The 23894-nt window shown below is 36.0% G+C and overlaps 1 protein-coding gene across 1 annotated transcript in view; it reads left to right on the top strand.

Moving 5' to 3' along the window:
* Positions 1-23311, top strand: part of LOC146487104 (uncharacterized) — a 201041-nt gene extending 177730 nt beyond the window's left edge. The window contains exon 18 of the mRNA XM_085089413.1: positions 22754-23311. Coding sequence (XP_084945539.1) covers positions 22754-23109 — 356 coding nt within the window. The 3' untranslated portion in view covers positions 23110-23311. The remainder of the gene's footprint in view (positions 1-22753) is intronic.
* Positions 23312-23894: the final 583 nt, after the last annotated feature.

The raw sequence follows: 23894 nt of genomic DNA, 5'->3' as shown, positions 1-23894 counted from the left end.
TTAAAAAAATGTCCCAATTCTCCTAGCGAAATTACCCTAAAAAATCCCGCAAACCAAAAAACACCCAGGGTCCCTAAAATCAGCCCTCAATATCAAAAAAATCCCCCCCCCCCCCAAATTTTTTTTTATTAATTATTTAAAATGGATTACTCAAAACTCAAATATGATGAATTAACCAAAATTTGCAAATCTCGAAAAATAAAATACACATCAATCCTTAAAAAACATGAAATGTCACAAATTCTCACCCTCAATGACCAAAATCCCACAATAACCACCCTCCCTGAAGTTGAAACTCGCATTGCAATAAAAAGAGAAAATCAAGGAATCTGGAAAAAAGAGAGAAAATTAGAAAGGGAAAGAAATCCACCTCCAAAATGGAAAGATATTGTCAATCTTTATCACGAACACAAAAATGAAGATAACATTGATGAAATCATGAGAAAAGGGATGAAAAAACTTTCCATGAATAAATTGGAAGAATTGTCACCCAAAGATGAGACAATGGATTACTCAAATCTGTCATACGATGAGCTTTTTCAAATGTTCAAAGAACGAAAAATAAAATATTATGGTAAAAGCATAGAAAAACAAGAGTTGATTCATCTTATCACCGAATTCGACAAAGATCTGCCAATACTGGATTACCCAAAAATGAACTGCAAACAACTCAAACAAATTTGCAGAGAACGAAAAATTTTTTATCCTGATAACATAAAAAAACAAGATATTATTCAACTTATCAACCAAAACCATGAAGATACTTTGAAAATTAAACAGCAAATTAAAAAAAGATAATTTTTGAAATTTTGTTTTTTTCAAAAAAAAAAAAAATTTTATAAATATATTTAAAATGGATAGACGAAATGCTACAAAAAGAGACGAAACGCCTTTTTACTCTCGTTTGTGGGGAAACATAACCAATTATTTGGAAGGTTGGAAAAATTATTTTTGGGATATGTTTAATACCTCCCCTTCTCAAGAGACGCCAACAGAAATTAATGACGCGGAGCGTCGACTCCGAAGGAGTCATGAACCAACAACAAGAGTCACAGAAACAGAAACAGCATTGAGTGGTTTTGCAAGACAATTTCGAATTGAAAGAGAAGGAAATTATGATGAAATAGAATTCATGCAAATTGTCAAACCAGATGTTTTGCGATTAATGAGAGAAAATCGACAAACAAGGGTGAGACTAATTCTCAATTGCTATATGACAAGAACTGATTTGACCAACGGAAATATTATAGATGCGTACCCATATTTTCATTCTCAAACAAATTGAAAATCTTGGCGCTCCGCGTCCGATCCCTGGAGAGGATCTTGAAGGGAATGAATCAGAAATCATTGACTCTATAATTGAAACAATCGAAGAAAGATTTCAAAATTTCACTAACAGAGGATCAAACTGGGTTCTTGAAAGAGTTCTGTCACTTGACGTTCAAATGACACAATACATTCCCCTAAGAGGGAGATCATATATCCCATTGCCAAAAATTCTAGCAAACAAAAAAGCAATTATCAACATGAAAAATGATGATAATGAATGTTTCAAATGGTGTGTAACAAGAGCTCTTTTCCCTGTCAATAAACATCCTGAAAGAATTGACAAAAATCTCAGGGAAAATTCAAAAAGACTCAATTGGAATGGCCTGAAATTTCCAATTGATTTGAAACAAATAACACATTTTGAAAAATCAAATCAAAACATTTCAATCAATGTCTTTGGTTATGAAAAAAAAGCTGTTTATCCTCTAAGGCTTTTCAAAGGAGAAGAAAGACAACAACAAATCAATCTTCTTTTGATTTCTGATGATGTAAAAAAGCATTATTGTCTTATCAAAGACATGAGCCGTCTTTTGTCAAGTCAAATCACAAAACACAATGGATCAATTCATATTTGTTTCCGATGCTTGAATGCTTTTCAAACAAATGAAAAACTTGAAATTCACAAAGAGATTTGTCAAAGCAATGAATTCATTGAAATGCCAGAAGAGGAAACTTTCATAGAATTCGAAAATCACATTCGTTCACAAAAAATGCCATTTGCCATTTATGCTGATTTTGAGTCTCTTGTTGAACCAATCAGCGGATGTCAACCGAATCCAGAAAAGTGCTTCACCAACCAGTTTCAAAAGCACAAACCTTGTGGATTTTGTTATCACATCAAATGCTCTTTTGATGAAAACCTGTCAAGAACTGTGACATATCGAATGAAAAATGAAGCCCCTGAAGACATATCTCAAATATTTGTTGAAATGATTGAAGATGACGCGACAAGGATTCAAAATATTCCAAAAATGCCTCTGATTATGCAACAAAATGATTGGGAAGATTTCAAAAATTCAACAAAATGTTGGATCTGCCAGAAAGAATTCTAAGAAAACGAAAAAAAAGTCAGAGACCATTGTCACTTCACTGGGAAATTCCGTGGAGCAGCTCACAACTCATGCCATCTCCGATACAGAAAGCCATGGTTCACTCCACTAATTTTTCACAATCTTCAAAATTATGACGCTCATCTTTTCGTCAAAAATCTTGGAAAAACTGAAGGTGACATCAGATGCATTCCAAACAATGAGGAAAAATACATTTCATTCACAAAAAAGATAGTTGTTGGTTGTTACATCGACAAAGAAGGAAAAGAACATGAAATAAAACACGACATCAGATTCGTTGACAGCTTCAAATTCATGGCATCTTCTCTTGATGCATTGGTCAAGAATCTGGAAAGAGACAAAAAGATTGAAACAAAAAAAAGTCTCCTGAAAGAAAAAATCAAGGAAAGACAAAAAAACCTCAAAGAAGAAAAACTGACTCCAAAAGAAAAAGAAGAACTCGGAAAAAAACTCAACCTTCTTTCAACAAAGGGAGTTTATCCTTATGACTTCATGGACAACATCAAAAAATTTCAAGAAACAAAACTTCCCCCACAAGAAAAATTTTATTCAAAACTCAACGATGAGAATATCACAGATGAAGATTATCAACATGCACAAAACGTTTGGAAAACTTTCAACTGCAAAAACATGGGAGATTATCACGATCTTTATCTCAAGACAGATTTTTTGTTGCTTTGTGATGTTTTTGAGGAATTCAGAAACGTTTGTCTTGAAAACTATGAGCTTGATCCAGCATGGTATTTCACCTCACCAGGTCTTGCATGGGACGCATCTTTGAAGAAAACCAAAGTCAAACTCGAACTTTTGACTGACACTGACATGCTTCAAATGATTGAAAAAGGCACAAGAGGAGGTGTTTCAATGATTTCAAACAGATTTGGAAAAGCAAACAACAAATATATGGGAAAAGATTTCAACCCAGAAAAACCTTCAACATTTATCCCTTATCTTGACGCAAACAATCTTTATGGCTGGGCAATGTGCGAACCTCTTCCTGTCGGTGAATTTTCATGGGTTGATGAAAAAGAATTTGAAAACTGGCAAAATTTTCCTTGCATTCTTGAAGTTGATTTGGAATATTCACAAAAACTTCATGACATTCACAACGATTTTCCACTGGCTCCTGATAGAATTGTTGTGAATGGAGCGGAAAAATTGTTGTCAACTTTGAATAACAAAGAAAAATATGTGATTCATCACAGAAATCTCAAGCAATATCTCCAAATGGGTCTCAAACTGAAAAAAATTCACAGAATCATCAAATTCAAAGAAGAACCTTGGTTGAAATCTTATATTGAACTCAACACAAAGCTCAGAGCAAACGGAAAGAATGATTTCGAAAAAGATTTTTTTAAACTCATGAACAATTCTGTTTTCGGAAAAACCATGGAAAACATCAGGAAAAGAGTTGACATCAAATTGGTCAACAACAGAAATAGTGCATTGAGATTCGCAGCAAAACCAAACTTTGAAAGTTGCACAATATTTGATGAAAATCTTATTGCAATTCACATGAAAAGAGTGAAACTTCTTTTCGACAAACCAATTTATTGTGGAATGTCGATTCTTGACGTCTCAAAAACTCTCATCTTTGACTTTCATTATGATTACATCAAACCTAAATATCAAGAAAAAGCAAAACTTCTTTTCACTGACACTGATTCTCTTTGCTATGAGATCGAAACAGAAGACTTTTTCAAAGACATTTCAAATGATGTTCATGAAAAGTTTGACATATCAAATTTTGAAAAAAAACCATCCATCAAACATTCCAACTGGATTAAACAAAAAAGTCATTGGAATGATGAAAGACGAAGCTGGAGGAAAAATCATTGAAGAGTTTGTTGGACTCAGAGCAAAACTTTATTCTGTGAAAATGTATGAAGGAAAGGAAGAAAAAAAGTGCAAAGGAGTCAAAAAATCAGTCATCAAAAAAACAATCACACATCAAGATTACAAAGATTGTCTCATTTCAGGAAAAAAACAAATGAGATCAATGAATATCATCAGATCACATAAACACCAAATTTTCACAGAAACAGTCAACAAGATTGCTCTTTCTGCAAATGATGACAAGAGAATCATCAGAGAGGATGGAATTCACACGTTTGCACATGGACATTATAAAATAACAAAATGAATCCAGAAAACATTCCATTCAATGCTTTGATTGTTGGTCCAACAAATTCAGGAAAAACAACTTTTATTGTGAATCTTCTCAAAGAAACATTCAATAAAAAATTTGATTTCATTTTCCTCCTTTGTCCAACCTTCGTCAACAACAAAACCTGGGATAATTTTGCTGAGAATGACAAAGATTTTTTCATTATAATCCCAGAACATCATCACATCAATCAATGGCTCCAATTAATCTCGTTTGCCTTTGAAGGAACAAACACATTGATCATTCTCGATGATTGCGCTTCATCAAAAGATGTGAAAAAAAGGACAAATGAACTTGTGAAACTTGCTTTTTCTGCAAGACATTCAGGAATCAGCGTTTGGGTTCTCACTCAACAAATGTCAAGCATAGCAAAACCTTTCAGAGAAAACATTGCTTCTTTGATTCTTTTTTTCACTCCATCAGCAAAAGACATGAAAACAGTCTTCGAAGAATTCGCAGGAGATTTGACAAAAGATGAAAAGGAAAAATACATGAAAGAGTTGAAAGAAGTCAAGTTTTCTCATCTTGATTTCTCCCTTAGACATCCTTTTGAAATTTCTTTGAACTGAAAAAAATTTCCATTTGATTTAAAATGGAAATCCAAGAACAAGAATCAATGAAAGAAGTCTTTTCGCTTCTTGAAACTGAACCCCAACCCATTGAAACAGATCACAGAGAAAATCTTGCCATTTTGGCAGCAAGTGGCCAATGCAAGGAAATGATTGGAGTGAACTCACTCAAGATCAAATCAAAAGACTTTCAAAGAAAGAGGTTGAAAAATATTTCAAAAGATACGAAGCTTCTTTGTCTTCAAACACTTGCGGTGCAATTGTTGAAACATTTTTGCAAGCCAGTGCAAAAGCATTTTGTTTTTTTCTTCCTCTTGACCAAGAAAAGTTTTTGAGTGGATTGAAAAATGATTTCATTGTGAACAGAGAACTCAATTTGATTGCTGGAAGTCTTTATTTGAAATACGGAAAATACATGGCTGCTGCGAGTGCAAGTCTTTTGGCAGCAAACAGTTTGAAACTTGAAGAAGCGAACAAAGTGAGCGCGCGAAGCGAAGAAGTGAAGAGAAGCGAAGAACCTGTGAAAGAACCTGTGAAAGAAATTGAAGACGAACTTGATAAGAACCTTAGAAAGAACCTGTGAAAGAAATTGAAGAAGAACTTGATAAGAACCTGAGAAATAACCTGAAAAAAATTCAAAAAAAATCAAAAAAAAATTTTTTTTAAATAAAATGGAAAGTCTTCAATCATTATCAGCCAGAGTTCTTGAAAAAAATGATTTCAACGAGAATTTTTTTCATAAAAAACTCATGTGTCATTGGGAAATCAGAAATGCAAAAAAACAAGAAATTTTCGATCAATTCAGTGTTTATGAAAATTTATGTCTTGAAATTGAAAAAATCCTTGATAACACTTATGAAATTTCCGAAAAATATTATAGTTTTATTAATTCAGCAACAAATGGACAATATAATGATTTGTTTTATGAAATTGAAAAAATTTTAGAACCAAATTATGAAAAAAATTATCAAGATCCTGATGAAATCAGAGAATTTTTAAATGAGTCAATTGAAATTCTTGATTGGATAAGAGAAAACGAAAAATCAATTCAAAAAAAAGTTCAAGAAAAAAAATCGAAGGAAAAAAAAATTGAAGAAAGAATTTTGAAATTTGATGAAGTTCATAATGATTATCAAGATTTGGATGAAGATGGGTATAACGAAAATATTGCAGCAAAAGAATTGATTGAAATTGAAGAAATTGAAATAATCAAAGATTCATTGGGTGATTATATTGAAAAAAATTATTTGGATGGAATTGAAATGATAAAAGAATTTTTGGAAAAAAAATTGTTTTTTATTTGATTTTTCCAAAAAAACTGATTTCATTTGGAAACCAAATGAAATTAATCTTCAAGATCAAAAAATGACTCGATCTCTTCATTCGTCAAATCATTAATCAAAAATTCATTTACTTTGACTTGCTTTGCATAAAGGTTGAGAAGCACACCGTTCTCTGAAAATGATGAAAAACATGCAAGAACACAACCACGCATCTTGATTTCTCTGTTTTCACTGAAACATTTGCTTTGATCCATTCTTTTGTTGAACTCATCAAAAAATGGAGTATTTTTGTTCATCGAAATGCCGATACCACCAAAACAAGTAACATTTTCTTTGCCAGCCAAACAATGGATCCGATCAAAAATCTCGTAATCGACAGGTTTCAGACAAAGTTGCAGCCTTTGACCATATTTTGTGATGACAAAATCACCCTTGAGTTTTGAATTTTGAGTATTGAATTTTTTCGAAATTTTTGCCTTTGTAACTTGATGGTATCAATTTGAATTTTTCAGGTTCAAGAGTCATATTTTAAATAAAAAAAATAATAAAAAATTAAAAAAAAATTATTTCATTATTATTTGCATTGATTTTAACAAAAGAAAAAAAAAACGGAATAACCAAGAAACTTGTGAAAGAAAGGAGTTTTTTTCTCATTTTTAACAAGTTCTTTAACATCCTTCAAGATATCCTTTTTCAACCTCATCTCGTGTTTGAGTCTTTCATTGAAGACTTGCATGAATCTTGTTTTTGTTTCACCCGTTTGGTTTCGAAAGAAATGAAATGTTGACTCATGGCTCCGGAGGAGCCGACGCAAGGCGTCATGATTTTCTTGAAGATCGTCTTTTTCAAGATATTGCCGATGTTTTTGTCTGTTTTCTTCTGATTCATTTTTGAAATATTCCAAAAGCACTTCAAGTTCTTCTCTGTTATATTTTTTCCATTTTAAATGAAATGACAAGAAATTGAAAAATCATTTAAAATGGACACTCAAGAAGTTAAAGAACCTGAAAAAAACAAAGAACCTCAAACAAGTTCTGAAAAGAAAGAACCTGATTCTGAACAAATCACAACAACAACAAAACAAACAGTTCCGAAAAATCCAGGAAGAATTGCAGCTGGAAAAAAACTTGCTGAACACAACAAAAAAGCACGTGAAGCAAAGAAAAAAGCAAAAGAAGTCACGAGAACAGACACTAAAAGAGGAGAACAAAAAGAAAACCCTCCATCAACTGAAAACGAAAGCGAACAAAGCAGCTCATTTTCACTCACTCAAGTTCTTTCTGTTGCCAGCATTGTTGTTTCACTTGCAGGATTGTATTACAAGAGAGAGGAATTGAAACATCTTTTCAAAAATGAAAGCAAAGTGAAAAGAGAAATGAGTGAAAAAGCACAAAAACAATTGATTGATCATATGGTAGAAGTTGAGAGGAAAAATATTGAAGTCCCACATAGTGGGACGCAGCAAGCTGCAACAAAAAAATCTCCAAAATTAAAACAAATGGATTAATTTGTTTTCTGAAATAAAATGTCAGACAATAAACTCGTGAAAACAATGACTGATGCTACAACAATCACTGGATTGGCTGCAGGATTTGGATGGCTCGCTAAGAAAGTAATCAAAGAACCAATGACTTCTGATCCTTCCTCAAATCTCATGAATTATGTGAAATTCACTGTCATCATTGCTGCCTCATTAGCAACAAAAGATTATCTTGAAAAACAAAAAATATTGCCAAGTTAAAACGGCAAGCATCGCAATCATGATTGGAGGAGCAATAATCAATGCAACCGCCTTTGTTGGTGGATCTTATCTCGCAAAATTTCTCCCTGGAGATTCAGAATCTGCCTCACTTGAGGAAAAAAAGAGACACAACCTGGCAGTTGAAAAATATCAAAAAGAACTCGAAAAATATGAAGAAAATCGAGCAAAACTGAATGATTAGATTCAAACAAATGACAGAATAAAAGATGAAGCAAAACAAAATTTCGCAAACACTGACTTTGCTTTGAAGCTTTATAACAAGGTTCATCAACAAAAAATTGATCATCTCAAAGAACCTCAATTTTCAGACTTTTACCAACAAAGCGAATCTCAAAAACAGGGAGAGTTGATCTTTGTTGGAACATCAGCTTTGGCTATTGGATTTGCAGCAAGTCATTTCCTTTAAAAATGTCAAACAAAAAGCAAGCGAACGGAGTGAGCGCGCGGAGCGCAGCGACATTGTCAAAAATTTATTATTCCCCAAAAGGATATTGGAAAGGCTTTCAAGCAGCGAAAAAACTTTCTCAAGAAGCCAATGTTCCAGAAGATGAAGCAAAACTTTGGTTGATGAAACAAGCAATTTGGCAAATCTATCTGCCTGTTCCAAAAAACATCCAAAAACCAACATTTGATGTTGAACTTCCCAATGCAGTTCATCAAGCTGATCTTCCCTTTCTTCCTCACGACAAACTCCCAAGAGGGAGAAAGATTTTCAAATATGCCCTCACAGTTGTTGATGTTGCAAGCAGATTCAAAGCTGCTGAACCTCTCACTTCAAAAGATTCTTCTGAAGTTTCAAAGGCTTTTCAGAAAATTTACAAAGGACCTTTGAAATGGCCAAAAATTCTTCAAGTTGATCCAGGAAGAGAATTCATGGGTGATGTCACAAAGGAAATGTTGAAACATGAAACAAGAATCAGAAGAGGAAATCCAAATGTTCACCGTGATCAAGGAATTGTAAAGAGATTCAATCGAACTTTGGGTGAAAGACTTTTCCGTTTTCAATATTCCCAAGAAATGAACTTTAAATCTGGTGAAAGATCCACAGAATGGGTGAAAAGGCTTCCAGAAGTTGTGAAAGCATTGAACAATGAAACAACTCGACTGACAGGAAAGAAACCAATTGACGTAATCAAAGAAAAGGTTGTTGATTCGAAGAAACCAAATTATTCCAGACCCGTTGGAAAAAATGAAAAGAGACTCGATTCTTCAGTGAATGTGAGGTTTCTTTTTGCTCCTGGTGAACTTGAAGGAGGTCAAAGAAGAGCAACTGATCCGAATTCGTCTCTGAAAGTTTTTTCAATTGACAGAGCAATTGTGAATGAAAAAGAACCGGTTCTTTATTATTTGAAAGATGGTCCAAAAAGAGGATTCGTCAGAGAAGAGTTGATGATTGTTCCTCCTGGAACTGAATTGCCTCCGGTTTGAAAGCGAGCGGAGCGGAAAATTTCTTTTTGATTGATCAAAAAGAAATTAATATGCTACACTCTCAAGCTCTTTGTTTAAAATGCTGAATTGTGCATCAGCCAAGATGAAGATGTGACATTTGACATTTCCTGATCCACTTGCTTTTCTTTTGATTGACAAATAAACACCATCTTTTGTGTTAACCAATCTCATTCCACTTCCATGAAGATCATTGTCTTTCATGCTCCTGAGATCGATGAACAATCCAAACTTGTCTCCAGCAAAGAATTCAGTTGCGTTCATTGACGAGTTTTCCTTTCCAAATCTTCTGAAAACTTCGTCAAACATGTCTCTCGTTTTCATTCCTTGACTGAAAATCTTGTTTGGAACTCCATTCACGTCAACTTTCACCTCTGTGATGTCAGGATTGAATTTTTTTTCTGAATCTCTTGCACCTGCAGTGTAAGGTTCGAAGCAAAGGAGGAGGATTCCCTTCATTGATCTTCTCGGAACATTGATTGACTCGTTGATAATTGAGTCTGTTCCCTTTGCAAATGTTATTGTTTTGTGATGAGTGACATGCTCAAACATGAAACGATCTCCGTTGAGAAGATTTGAATTGACTTCATCTGAAAGCTTTTTGCTTTGAATAACCTCATATTCAAGCTGAATGTTTGTCAATTCATATGCAAGTTTTGTTGCGTCAAATCCCTTCACAACACCGCTTGCAGGGGCAAGGGTCAATTCAAAAACCAGTTCATCAGACAAGGCTCTTGGATAAAAAACTCCATGATCTTTCAAAATTTCGTGATCAAGTCTGATTCTGTATTTGCTTTTGAAGATATCATTGAGCTTGTTTTCCTTCACGACTGAAGAAGTTGGTTTGTCTCCAGCATTGGATCTGATTTTTGAGAGAGCCTCAGATTGAATTCCCTCACTAAACATGTTTTCTCGTTCGTGTTTTGTCAAAAAGAGATCTTCCCAGAGCTTAAAAAGATCCCAACCGTCTGTGTCAACGAGAATTTCTCCAGCAAAGTTGATTTTCAATCTGGAAACCAATGCTCTTGAAACATTGTTCACCAGAAAATTGTTTGCATGACCACTAACATTCAAATCAAAAATCAACGCGAGTGAATCTGGAACCAAGACTGTTCCCTCGTGAAGCTTTGGGACTGGAATCCTGAGTGTTTCACCTGGGGAAGCCTTGTTTGGGTTGAATGTGACTCTGTGAACAGTTCTGTCTGCCTTGAGTGCGTTTGATGTTTTTTTCTCAAAATTCGGATTGATTTTTTCACTGACTTCCATTTTAATATATTATTTTTAAAATGGCAGAATACATTCCTTTAGAAGATCTTGATCCTGATGAAGAAGATAAAAATGAAGATAAAGATGATGATGATGAAGATTCTGATCAAGAAATAAACAATCCCAGTGAAAGTACTCTAAATACAACAATGAACAGAGATTATGGAAAAGAAGGAGCAAGACCAAAAACTGCAGAAACATCTTTCATTGAAGGTGAAACTCAAGGTCGACAAACGTGGGGAGAAGCGCAATCCCTCACAAGAGATGCATGGGATGATCTCAGTATATTATACCCAAATGCAGAAGATGATAAACTTGAAGCTTCGTTTTTCAAAGATAAGATAGAAGTCAGGATGAAAAAAAGTGGGAAAAAATTCTACCCATTAATGACCAAAGAGCAAACAACAGGAAAAGAAAGATTAAACCCACAATTGCCAAAAGAAATATTATCTGCTTTGGGAACTGATGCTCAATCTTTGATCGCTAAAGATAATTCTGAAATAAGAGAAAACCGGCAGAGACTGAGAGAAGCAGAAAAACAATTGAAACAAGCAGAAAAGAATGCTGAAGAACTCCACAAAAATGCTCAAGAAATCAGAGATTATAGAAACAAACTCGAAAAAACGCAAGCAAAAATTGATGCACTGGAAGAAGAACATGGTTCGAGTCTTGAAAATCAAACAGAATTGCAAAGACTAAAGCAAATGAAAAAGAATTTGCAAAAAGATTTTGAATATGCAAAAAAAGAAAATTTGGATTTGCAGAAACAAGTGAAAGCGAAAGAAAAAGAACAAGCAAAGGTTGACAAAATCAAATCTGATCTTGCAAAAAAACAAAAAGAAAGAAACACTCTTGAAGAAAGGCTCAACACGACAAAAACCATTGATGAACTGAATGAAAGAGAGGCTGAACTAAAAAAACAAATTGAAAATGATAAAGTAATCCTAGAAGATGAAAACACTTCTTCCCAACTGAGAGCAGAAGTTGAGGCAAGAGTTGCAGAAAATGACGAGGAGCTTGCCAGGCTGGGAACACAAATTGAAGAAATAGAAAGAGAAAGGCCTCTTCGAGAGAAAATCAAAAACATTTTCAAGAAATATGGATTCACAGTTTTTGCTGTTCTCCTTGCTGTTGGCACAACAATCGGTGCGATTGTGAATGCGCTCTCAAAAGGACTCAAATCTGTTGCCAAAGGAGTTGGAAATGCTTTGAAAGATCTTGGAAAAAAGCTTGGTCAACTTCTTCCTGGATTGATTGGTTCAATCGTCAGTTTCATCTTCAAAACTGCAGGACAAGTTGTTGGATTCCTTGGAAAAACGCTTGGCTGTTGATTCTTGCTGTTGCAGTTTTCATGGTTGAAAAGATTCAAAAGAAAGCGAGCGGAGCGAGCGCGCGATAGCAAGTTAAAAATTGAGTTTAATCCATTGGATTGGACTCAACGAAAAATCCCATTAATGGCAAATGCTCCGAGTGATGCTGCAATGATGACGCCAGATTTCAAAGTTTCGTGACGCGAATCGTCGACTCCTCCGGAGTCTTGATTTGATTCTCCTTTTTCTTGGTTTTCATTTTGTTTATCTACTGGATTTGAAGGATGTGAAGTGGGTCTGTTGTTTTTTGAAGATCCTCCATCCATATTCCTGACTCCAACTTTTTTCAAGTCAACATTGACATCAGAGTTGACTCTGAGTTTCATGTTTCCAGTTGCTTTTTTCAGATTGTTGTTGTATTTGACTGTGCTTTGAGTGTTAAGAACAAGATTTGAAGGCATCAACCATGTTCCTGGCGAGATGGCAAGATCAAGCCTGACTTTTGCCTCATCAATCGCAAGTTGAAATCTTTGGATGCTTTTTGAAAAGTCAGGCTGTCTGATTGCATCTTCCATGAGGACGAGAAATTCTCTTTGAGCTTCCTTTGCACCTCCAAATTCACCAAGGATTGATGATCTGACGTTGACTTGTGCTCCAAGAATGCAATAATTGAATGCTTCAATTGATTGATTGAGTCTTGCCATTCCTGCTTGAGAAAGTCCATTGAGAGGTCCGTTTGACATGAAAAATTCGAATTGTTTGTCAGCTCCTTGATCGTTTCTGATGAAATCAATTCTGTTTCCTTTTGCGTCAGTTCCGCCTTCATCGGAGAATCTTTGACTTGATGGGTTTTGAAGGGTTGCTGGAGGATAAGTCCAATGCTTTTGTGCAAAGTCTCCTTCTCCTGGATAAAATATGTTAACATATCCAAGTCCAAAATTTTGACCAAAGGTGAATCTGAAATCTGCGTTTGGCGAGATTTGAAATTCTGCACAGATTCTCTTGTATGAAGGAATGTCGAATTTGTTTTCAGTTTGACTGAATGTAGGATCACCTGGGAGAGCAGATTCACTTTGAATTCCTCCCATTTCGAAGAGAATCCTTCTTGTTGTGAAATAAATGTGAAAAAGAAGAAAGGATTTGATTTGAGGTGGGAGTGAATTGACGAGATTTCTTGAAATGCCTGATGCTGTTGTTGCGCACCAAAAGGCAAAGTTGAGTTGTTGCGGCCAATGGTCCATGTTTGGTTGATTCAGCCATTTTCTTGATTCTTTTGCTGTTTTGTGGGTGATCTTTGTTTTCGTAAAAATTTCTCGGAATTTTGTTGTGAAGCTTTCGTTGGGTTTTACAAAAATTTTGATTGGTTGGTTAAGGATTTCCCCAAAAGATTCGGGGATTTTGTCTGAAAATGGAACAGCTGGAACTGGATTTGAAGGATTTGAATTGAGAATTAGCTCGATTGGAAAGCCTCCAAATCCAAGAGCTTTCTTCATTTCAACAGACCAATCTTTGGGGTTGGGTGAAACAATTTGCCAATGTTGACCGGGAACAATAACCAAATTTATTTCAGCTGTTGCATGTGTTTTGTCGGTCATATCAACTTGTGCAACGAATTTGCTGAGGTCAGCGTTGGGAAATTTGGCTTTGAAGTTTCGCCATGCTTTTTCTTCTGCTTGTTCGGAAAGTCTTTTTGCTTCTTTTGGGTGGGAATCTATCCCTTTTAACAAGTTTTCCATTTTTTATGTTTTGAAAATAAAATGGTTGTTTTATCTTTCTTATTAAATTCAAATGATGAAACAATTTGGCTTGATGAGCCAATCGAAAATTTTGAGTTCATCAGGTTGAATAGTTGCTCTTTGTATAATTCTTGGCACAATTTAAAAAAGAGAGGAGAAATCACCGTGATTGATGATAAAGACGTTCATTCTGTCAATAGAATTTATCCTGGATTTTACGATATTCAATTAATTGGAAAAGAAATAAAGACTATTCTTGAAAAAGAAAACATAAAAGTAATTTTTCGTGGTGAAAAGGGTTTAATTGTGATTAAAAATCCTGGCAAAAAAGTTATTTTTGATCGTGAACTGTCTTTTCTTCTTGGCCTCAGTCAGAACAACCAACGGCACACTCTGAAAAAAGGAGATACCATCATCAATCGTTTGGTTTCATTCAATAACTTCCTCATCAGCTGCGATCTCGTGGATAAAAACAATAATTTTTTCAATGGAAAACCTTCAACTGTTTTGGCGTGTTTTGACATGATAGGAGAAGCTTACGAAAGAGAATTGTACTATTCAAAAATTATTCCGTTTCGAAAAATAGCAGGTGGAAAAAAAGTTATCAATTCTTTGCGGATCACAGTGACAGAAGAAAATGGTGAGGTCATCGATTTTAATGGGCTTCCGTTGAGATTTGAATTTGAAATTATTTGAGATCTTTTAATAAAATATGAGTGAACAAAATATTATTCCAAGTGCGCCACAACTTTATCCTTCTCTCGAAGCGAACGAAGTGAGCGAGCGAAGCGACGTTGCGCAATTCAGATTGAAAAAGATTTGTGATTGTCAAAAACAACTCGAAGACGAAATTTATCATTACAAACGAGTCAGCAAAAAATACAAGAGAGCAAAATCAGTCGCTTCGAAAATAACATCCGTTTCAGTTTTTTTGACAACCGTGTTGGCATCAAGCAGTGTTGGAACTTCATTGAGTGGAATCGGGATTGCCGTCGGAGTTCCTTTGAGTTTGACTGCATTAATTACGACACTCGTTTCATCGGCTTCAATGGCCGGAAGTCAAAATTTTGAGAATAAAGTGCGAAAACATGAAAAAACTATTTCGCTCGCTGAATCGTCACATTTGTCAATGAGTCGATTGATTTCAAAAGCATTGAAGGATGGATTCATTTCTGATGGTGAGTTTGACTCGATTTTGCGAGAGATTGAAAAAAATTTTTCGATGAAAGAGCGTCTTCGAAATAAACAAAGGAAGGATTCAACAGTCAAAAACGAACCGACGAAGGCAGTTGATGTTGATGCCTTGAAAGAGGAGATTAAAAAAAAATATCAAAAAAAACTCGGATCCCTTCTCGACGTAGCGAGTTGAGAGTTGAATTTCAAAAGCGAGCGGGTGGTTTTTCGTTGTTTATTTCAAGAGATAAAAATTAATTTGTCAGAATGTCCAACGCGTGGGTTTTGTCCTTTGTTTAATTAGCAAACCTTGTCTGATGCAACAGACAAGTTTTTACTTGGCAAGAGTGTATGCAAATTGCTATTGATATGACAGTCGTATGAAAATAATTCACAAATCATTTGTGCTTAAGCGAGAAAGAATGGCAGACTCCATGTTGAAAGATGTTAGGGAGACCTTTGACTCACTTTGTCAGAAGTATCCCTTGCTTAATGCCAGCTTGACAAAATGCTATAAAGATATTGAAAAGTTGAACCAAATCAAGGAGAACACTGATGGATCTCAAGCTAATAAGAAGCAAAAACTTCAACGCCTTTTGGAGTCTTCGGTGGATTTGTTGCCATTGGGCACAACATTTGATGGTTTGTTTGAGAAGACGCCTTTAAATGAGATTCAAATGATTGAAGTACTCAAAGATTTATCTACAGCCATCACAAGCCATAAAAAGAAGATGTTATACTTTGCGGTGAAACAAGGAGAGCATTTGAAACGAGCGAAGAATACATTTCATAACGTGATGTATAAACACATAAGAGACTCTTGTCAATTTTCAAGCAGTTATGCTAATTTTTTAATATCTTTGTTTGACCTTATTACAAAATATTCCAAATTGTGTTATTGTGGTGTGCCCATAAGGGTATTTTGTTCTAATATGAAAATCATTCGTGAAATTTGTGATGAAAATGCGGTTTTTTGGGCACACCTGTCTTAGATGAAAAACAACTTGCAAAAATATTGGCTTACGCGTAAGCCAAGGTAAAGTCCCTTCTTGAATTAAGTAATACAATTATCCATCGCGTGAATATTTAAACAGTGTCTTAAAACCGGCTTACGCGTAAGCCAATATATTTTGCAAGTTGTTTCATCATGAGTTAAAAAATCGCTTGGACTTCCTTCAAAACAACAAAAGAAAGCCATTAACAAAGCCTTATGTGTTTACAAGCCCTGCGGATCTATTTGAATTCACCACAAGAAAGAAAGCAATGGATGGAATGAATTTATACACAACGTAAACTGTCAAAGCAATTAAAAATGTTAAAATCATTATCAATGATGTTAAATTTAAATTTGAAAAAAATAATTTTTTTCTAATTTTCAGAGGTTGCCTCTGAAAATGTTGTGAAACACGTTTCCAAAAATCTTAAAAAAAATTTAAAAAATATTTATTTAAAATGGAAAACGATTTTCTCGATTTGAAACTGTAATTGAGAGGAAAAGGCATCTTCGATTTGTTTCTCGCCAGAGAGACAAAAAATGATTTTATTGAATTAATCAAACAAAGCGATGAAATCATTTTGCAACCTGCTCGTTCTTCGCTTGTTGAAATGGCCAAAAAGAAGCAAATAAAAAACAACGTCATTTTCACGAAGAATGAGTTGGAACAAGCGCTTGGTCTTTCTTCAAAAAAAGACAAAATGAAGTCCCTTCGGGACGGAGCGAAGCTCCAAAAGCCTTATGTTTTTTCAAACGCTGGAAGTCGATTTGAATTCGCCACAAGAAAGGAAGCGATGAACGGAATGAATCTTTGCGCGGTTGGAATTGCAAATGCTGCGAAAAATGGAAAAATTGAGATTGAGGATGTTGAGTATGATTTCAAAAGAAAATGATTTTCAGAGAAATTCTGTGAAAATATTACGGCTTGCCGAGGGAAAGTCCCTTTGATTTTTTTCTCCTTAATAAGCGGAAGTTTAAGCCGAGGGAAAGTCCCTTTGATTTTTTTTGGAATTTTTTTCATGACCTTGGGATTTTTTTTGATATTGAGGGCTGATTTTAGGGACCCTGGGTGTTTTTTGGTTTGCGGGATTTTTTAGGGTAATTTCGCTAGGAGAATTGGGACATTTTTTTAAAAATGACACGAGCCTCAGAAAATGTCTTGAGTCTCTCTTTTTTCAACTACTTTCCGATAAACAACTACTGATGGCAGAATGTTCTGGCAATGGTGGCTGAATGTTCTGACACTAGGTTCAAACCCTTGGATAAACCCAACCAGCGGAGAATATAAGCTTATTACCGACCAAGAAAACAAAACACTCGAGTAAAAGCGGAGCGGGATGTGAAGCTACTTACTGCATTTCTGCTGGAGAAAAACGAACAAAGAAAAATTGAAGAAATTTAACCAGAAGAGCTCAACCGCTACGTTAGTGAATTCATTGTTTGTGTGAAAAGAAAAGATGGCCAAGACTATGAACCATCAAGCCTTCGAGGGTTGTTTTCAAGTTTCAACTGGTATTTAAAAGAACGCAAGTATATTCAGCGAGTATAATATTATGGAAGACATTGCGTTTGATCTAGCAAGAAAATGTCTTTACGAAAAGAATTTACTCGGAATCTCAAATGCCGAAACTTGCTAAACACAGTGTTGCTTTTCAATTCGGTGCATTTTGGCTTGAGAGGCTGTGAAGAACATCGGCAGATGACTTGGGGCGACGTGCAACTGCACATGGAAGCTGAGGGAACTAAATACTTAGCGTATTCTGAAAGGGAAACGAAAACTAGAATGGGAGCTGAACCTCGTAATGTCAGGAGCTGTTAAACCGAAGGCTTTCGCACCATCAAACGGTCCACCCGAAAGAGATCCAGTTGCCGTTTACAAGCTTTATTCCGAAAAGCGACCTGACGCGATGAATAAACCTGGTGCGCCATGTTTGGGGGCTTCACACCAGAGCTTGTAAGTATAATCTAAGTGCACTTGAAACCTACTTTGAGTGTGAAGGGGTAAAACCTACCAACTTGAACTTAACTTAGGGCCTGTTCACATGGAGGTGGGGAACCCCAGGTAGGTGAGGTACCCCGCTTCGGTGGGGTTACCAATCTCTCCATACAATCTCTCTTTATTTCTTGATTGCGTTCACATGTGAAGTGGGGTACCTCACCGAGGCGGGTTGCCCGGTCAGCCGAGGCGGGTAACCCGCTTAGCTGGGGTGAGTTTTCTCCATGTGAATGCTGGAGGTGGGGTGGGGTGATGTTCATCCGGGCAATTGTCTCTGAACTCAGTACAAGCGTGGCGAGCTTTTTCGCAGATATCACCTTCAAAACATCGACAACAATGCCATTGAAGAAAGTTCTGAAGGAGTTGAAGGTGCATTTGTCGAGTCTGATAACCAAGCTGGTCTACCGGTCTTGGATGAAGGTGAAGTCGTGCCCGTAGAACAACGAAACGAAAAGTGTCTTCCATCCGCCATCTTTATTGATATATGTACTTAGCGACCACGCGGTAGCTTTTTAAACCTCACCCCAGCGCCCCGGGGTTGCATGTGAAGGCCTGTTTTTTCTGACCCCGGGTAGATGGGGTACCTCACCTACCTGGGGTCCCCCACCTCCATGTGAACAGGCCCTTAGTGACCATGGAAACGTTCGTAGTTCAAAGAAGCCGAAGTACGCCGCCAAGTATGGCCAACACCACACTTGAGAACGTACTTGACCAATAGGAAAAGGGAAACCAACTGAAAGCCACGTGCCGCGGTGCCAGGACAGATAAACATTTTGCCGTGAACTAAAATTAATCTAAAAAAAATCAAAATGAATGGCTGGAGATACGCCTAGAAGTTTGAGGACTCCATGGAACAGTCTTTTATATAAGTAAACATAAAAAAGAAGGAAAAGCCGATACAAATAGTTAAACTTACGATCTTTTTTGAATTTCATCTTTACAGACAGCTTGAACCATCGATTTTCAGTTCAGAAGATGTTCTTTTGTTTTGTCGCCAAGTACTCGTAAACAATGAAGTACCTATGCATTTCCTGTAATGTTAAAACTCTCCGAGTTAAAATTAAAGACAAAATAAAGAGTAAACAACACAAAACGTTTTTCCGTTGCAGAGGCTCCATGATTTTCCGGCGAGCAATCGCATTTCTAATTTTACCGCGAACGATGATTGACAGCTTGTGCTTCAAGTGTATACTTTGTCACCAGGTGTGAAGCCAAGTTTTCTAAAGTGCGACTTGAGATTTTTAAGTGCACTTGAATCAAGTACTTACTTGAAACTAACTTAGCTTGTAGTGTGAAGCCAACAACTATCTCGAAATAAATTCCACAAAAAGTCCTTCGTCAAAAAAAAAAAAAACAAAACTGTGGTTTAAATCAAGTGCAAATGGGTCAGAACAAATTGAACAGTTTGATAAAAACCATGGCGGAAAAAGGAGGCCTTTCAAGTAAACGTCTGACAATCACAGCACTCGAAAACGCATTTTTGAAATAACTTGATATTTTCGTGTACTTTCATTATAACAATAAAACACTTGTGAGCTATGTGTACATGTTTACCAAACCTGTTCAGCACGGAAAAATCTCAGTATGTATAAAATAAACAAATTACAGCATGGAAAGAGCTTTGTACGGTGTTTACGCACTCGCTGTTTTGTATCAGAAATCTCACTCGTTCGATTTCTGATACGTCAACAGCTCGTGCGTAAACACCGTACCCGCGCACTTTCCATGAAGTAATCTATATTTAATTGGTAAGTTATATCTCAATGCCTTTCGGTTCTAGGTTAGCATTTTAAGAATTTAGCCAAGTTCGGCAATCTCCTCTGTGTTGTTGCGGTCTGAATTCCCTTATTGGACTCTTTTATGCTTCCAATGAATTCCCGGCACTTTTGGATTTTTGGGTTCTAATTTTAAATGCAAAGAAAAAATTAATCTCAACGGGTATCCTTCTGAAGAAAAACAGATGTGTTGATTGAATATTGAAGCTGGAGGGACGTCTGTTATCCCTGGAAGACTAGCGCGTTGTATTTCCGCCGTCCTATTTGGCTGGAATAAAGCGAAACAAAAATATGGTTTGTAATAATCTAAATTTGCAATTAATACAAACACTTTGCTGTGTGCCATTTACATTATTTCCTACAAAAACGGGTGAGAGCCTTTTTCTAACAAAATTCAAGTACTTACATCAATTTGCTAATTGTATTTTGGATACATCCTCTAATTTTCAACAAAGGTCGACATAATTGACACTAACGGATGCTATTCTGTGAAAAGAACATGAAATATAGAGATAGCACCCCAGAAGTATTAGTTGTTGTTGTTGTTTGTCACTAAAAATTTAATTTCTTTTCTGCTTTGTTTATGTTCAGTGTTTACAACAATATTTCTGAAGTCCTACAGATGTGAAGAGAAAGGGCGCGCTTATGTTCTCGAGTTACTAGGTCCATAGTATTATCAATATTGTAACCAGTGACGTGATTGCGTCATACGTGTACATTGCTTAACTCTATTCAGGTTGCCGCAATATAACCTGGAGGATATAAGTAAATCCAGAACTGTTTCCTTTGGCGTCCGCAGCATGAGATGATGTCATGCGACGAAGGGATTAGGTCCGTGATTTATCACGACTGCCCTCCAAAATCGGCTCATCAAACACTATCATCAAATAAAAAAGTAACAAAGAAACACTATTTTTTGACAAGAGAAAAAAATTCGATAAATATGGTTCTCAAAATCTTGTTGCCATAGAGAAATCATGTCACGCGAACATATAAGTTTAGGGAAACGTCACAACGTCCGTTGATGTTTGCTTTAATATAAAAAAAATTGTTATGAATGTTCAAGGTCAGAGAGGATGCCCCCGACCCCCATCTCCCAGTCTGAATGCGGTTAAATGTATTTCAATTGCATGGATAGTCTTGTCTATTGAAAGTGCAAATATGGTTTAAAAAAAAAATCATGAACAAAATCATGACTCCCGTTACAACTTTTTTTTTCGATTAAAGCTTTCTTTAAATATTTTCTTATCATTTTGTCGCAGTAATTAAAAAAAAAAAACATCGTATCCAATTATTTATTAATATTTGGATTATACTGCTTCGCCACTGGTTTGAATTTTGCAAACAGCGGATCAAAAGAGATTTCCTTGTTTTAATAAAATGAGAGGAAATCAGAGCAAATTTGTTGTAATGATATCTACTGTCATCATTATCGTGCGCAGCGAAAAAATGCATGTGCACGTGGGGATTGCTCTCGGTAAGTTCAATGTTTTCGATCTCCTCTTAACTTCAAAGATATTACCAGTTGAAAGTGCATGTCCTATGCCAAATTCGATCTAAAGATAAGATTGCGTAAGTTCCTTTCTCTAAAGCCTGGTTTTCACTAGCGACGCAAGCACAAGCGCAAGCGTAAGAATGCTTATTTCACCATAAAAACGGCCTTGACGCAGGCATAAGCACAAGCGCAAGCACAAACAAAAGGATCATTCATTTTTTTTTTTTTTTTTTGTTTTTTGCTTGTGCTTGCGTCGCGTTCTTTTTCACTTGACATAAAGCTCTTATGTTTGTGCTTGCGCCTGTGTTTGCGTCGCTTAATTGAGACATGCGTTAGAGTTCGCCAACATATAATCAAACCTACGGATATACTGGAACGTGAGAGGTTGAAAGACGTTGGCTAGGTTGAATTGTAAGGATATTTTCCTCTCACTCACGTGCTCTTCTTATTTCTCTACAATTTCTGTTCTGACTAGTAACACTACCATGGCAACACATCACGCCAATTGAACACTAATTTACTATAAATATTGCGACTTAATTTTAATGCTCGGGTGGATAAAAGAGGAAAAGGGGATGACATTCCTTCCTGTGGTATTTGTTTTTTCAACATTTTACTTGAGACAATTCGTCGTCAGGGGCCGTTTATAGCAAATGTTCGTCTATATTTATAGCAGCAATTTGGGTGAAAATCCGCCCGGGTTCGTTGACAAGATCGAAACATTACGCCCACTACCGGAACCAATCAGATTGCATGATGTACAGAAATCCTCCTGCTCGCGCACTGAGAAATAGAAAATGATGAAAAAAGATTATTTTCAGTGTTTAAAAGGAAAAGAGACAAACGCCTGTCCTTCACATTTGCAAAATCAATGAGGATCTTACCAGTGGCAACCTCAATATGTTTATCAATATTAATAAATGGAAGAGAGAAAATATGACCTTTTTGCTCCTGTCACCCAAAAAGCGGCGACATTTCTGGGAGATGTTAGTAATTAACCGTGACTTGTGCGTCATCGCGTACGATGCAATGTATTACTATCTGAAAACCTTTGTCTTGCTAAATTCAGCGAACTGCAGTAAAACTTTTTTTTTAGATCCCAAGATTTATTTCTTATTTTGTTATTGATTGTACGTTATCTTGCGCATGTACGTGTATGGTAGCTACGCCCCTGTATTCCCTAGCAGCATAATGCATTACGAGCTGGAATGGTGTTGCTGAAATTATTTTAAATCATGATTATAATAATTATGATAATTTTAATGCTTAGAAATATTATCCTCTGGTAACAATGATCTGGGATACGACAACGAACTGAAACTTGTTTTAGGCTGATTTGTGATGATTATCACTGTGTTACTTTTATTACTGTTTCTCTTCAGAATGCCAAAACTATTACAGTCTGAACAGTGGTACCAGAAAGATAACTTACCACACTCGTAAGCGTTATTGTGACTCTGGACTGTCTGGGTGGTATCGGTTTGAAGGTGCCGCAGGGAAACGAATGGCTTTATCATGCCCACCCGCTAATAGGTGTAACACTGGTGCAACAGGATGGTTAACAGGAGGGCACCCTAATGTTGCTGATGGTCAAGTTAACAGAACGGTGTGTTTTCATTGGAATGGTAATTGCTGCCTGTGGGCAACTACCATCCAAGTGAGGAACTGCGGTTCTTTCTACGTGTATTACCTCAGTGGCACACCTTTGTGTGATCTCGGCTTCTGTGGTAGTGACTAGAAAAGAACTGAGACTGTTCTATTTTCAGCAAATCCTACAGTAAGTTTTTTTTTATGAGGATGATTTTCTTTTTTTTTTTTTTTTTTTTTTTTTTCAGCTAATCAAGACCATAAGTACAGGGTTTTCAGATTTTCTTGGGACTTGTCAGTACAGTAACATTTTCCAATTCAATTATTTTGTTTTCGGAAAATTATTCCAGTCTGAAATACAGTAACTTAAAAAATACATTCTTAGTTATTATATCTAGAAGGTGATCACAAATTGCACTTATCTTAAATTCGAGTTTAGTTGTGATCAAGAGTATAACAACCTTTTGTCAATCAGTTACTTTAGCTATAATGCTGACACTTCCAAGGGAGCCGAGAGCCAAGAAAATCTAATACTGGAATTTTGATTGAAAATAATTTGCTTGCGCTATAGGTATATCTGCTCTTTTGAGGCCAGTTTTCAAGCGGAAACTACTATAAGACCAGCTAAGGCAACCTACTAAATAGCTTTTGTTTTCGGTGCCTTGACCTTGAGGCTAACAAAGTACTTACACTTTCAACTGGAAATAATATCATGGTATAATAATGTACCAAAGCTCCAGTGTTGTCTTTCAGCGTTTGTAGTTTTAATCCTTTGATGAAATAGGAAAATGCCATTGCTTTCAGTAGTTTTCCAGCTGAAATGTATCTCATTAGGCTCACATATCACTGATGCTAGTACGTATTCCTAGATGTGGAGGCAATTAAATTATTTTGAAGAAAAGTACAATATCTTTCGGCCGTTACAACAGCCGTCGC

This window comes from Pavona decussata, unplaced genomic scaffold (genome assembly GCF_977016875.1).
Source record: "Pavona decussata unplaced genomic scaffold, jaPavDecu1.1 SCAFFOLD_18, whole genome shotgun sequence".
Lineage (NCBI taxonomy): Eukaryota > Metazoa > Cnidaria > Anthozoa > Scleractinia > Agariciidae > Pavona > Pavona decussata.
The sequence above is the reverse complement of the archived record's forward strand: the minus strand, read 5'-3'. Positions and strand labels throughout refer to the sequence as shown.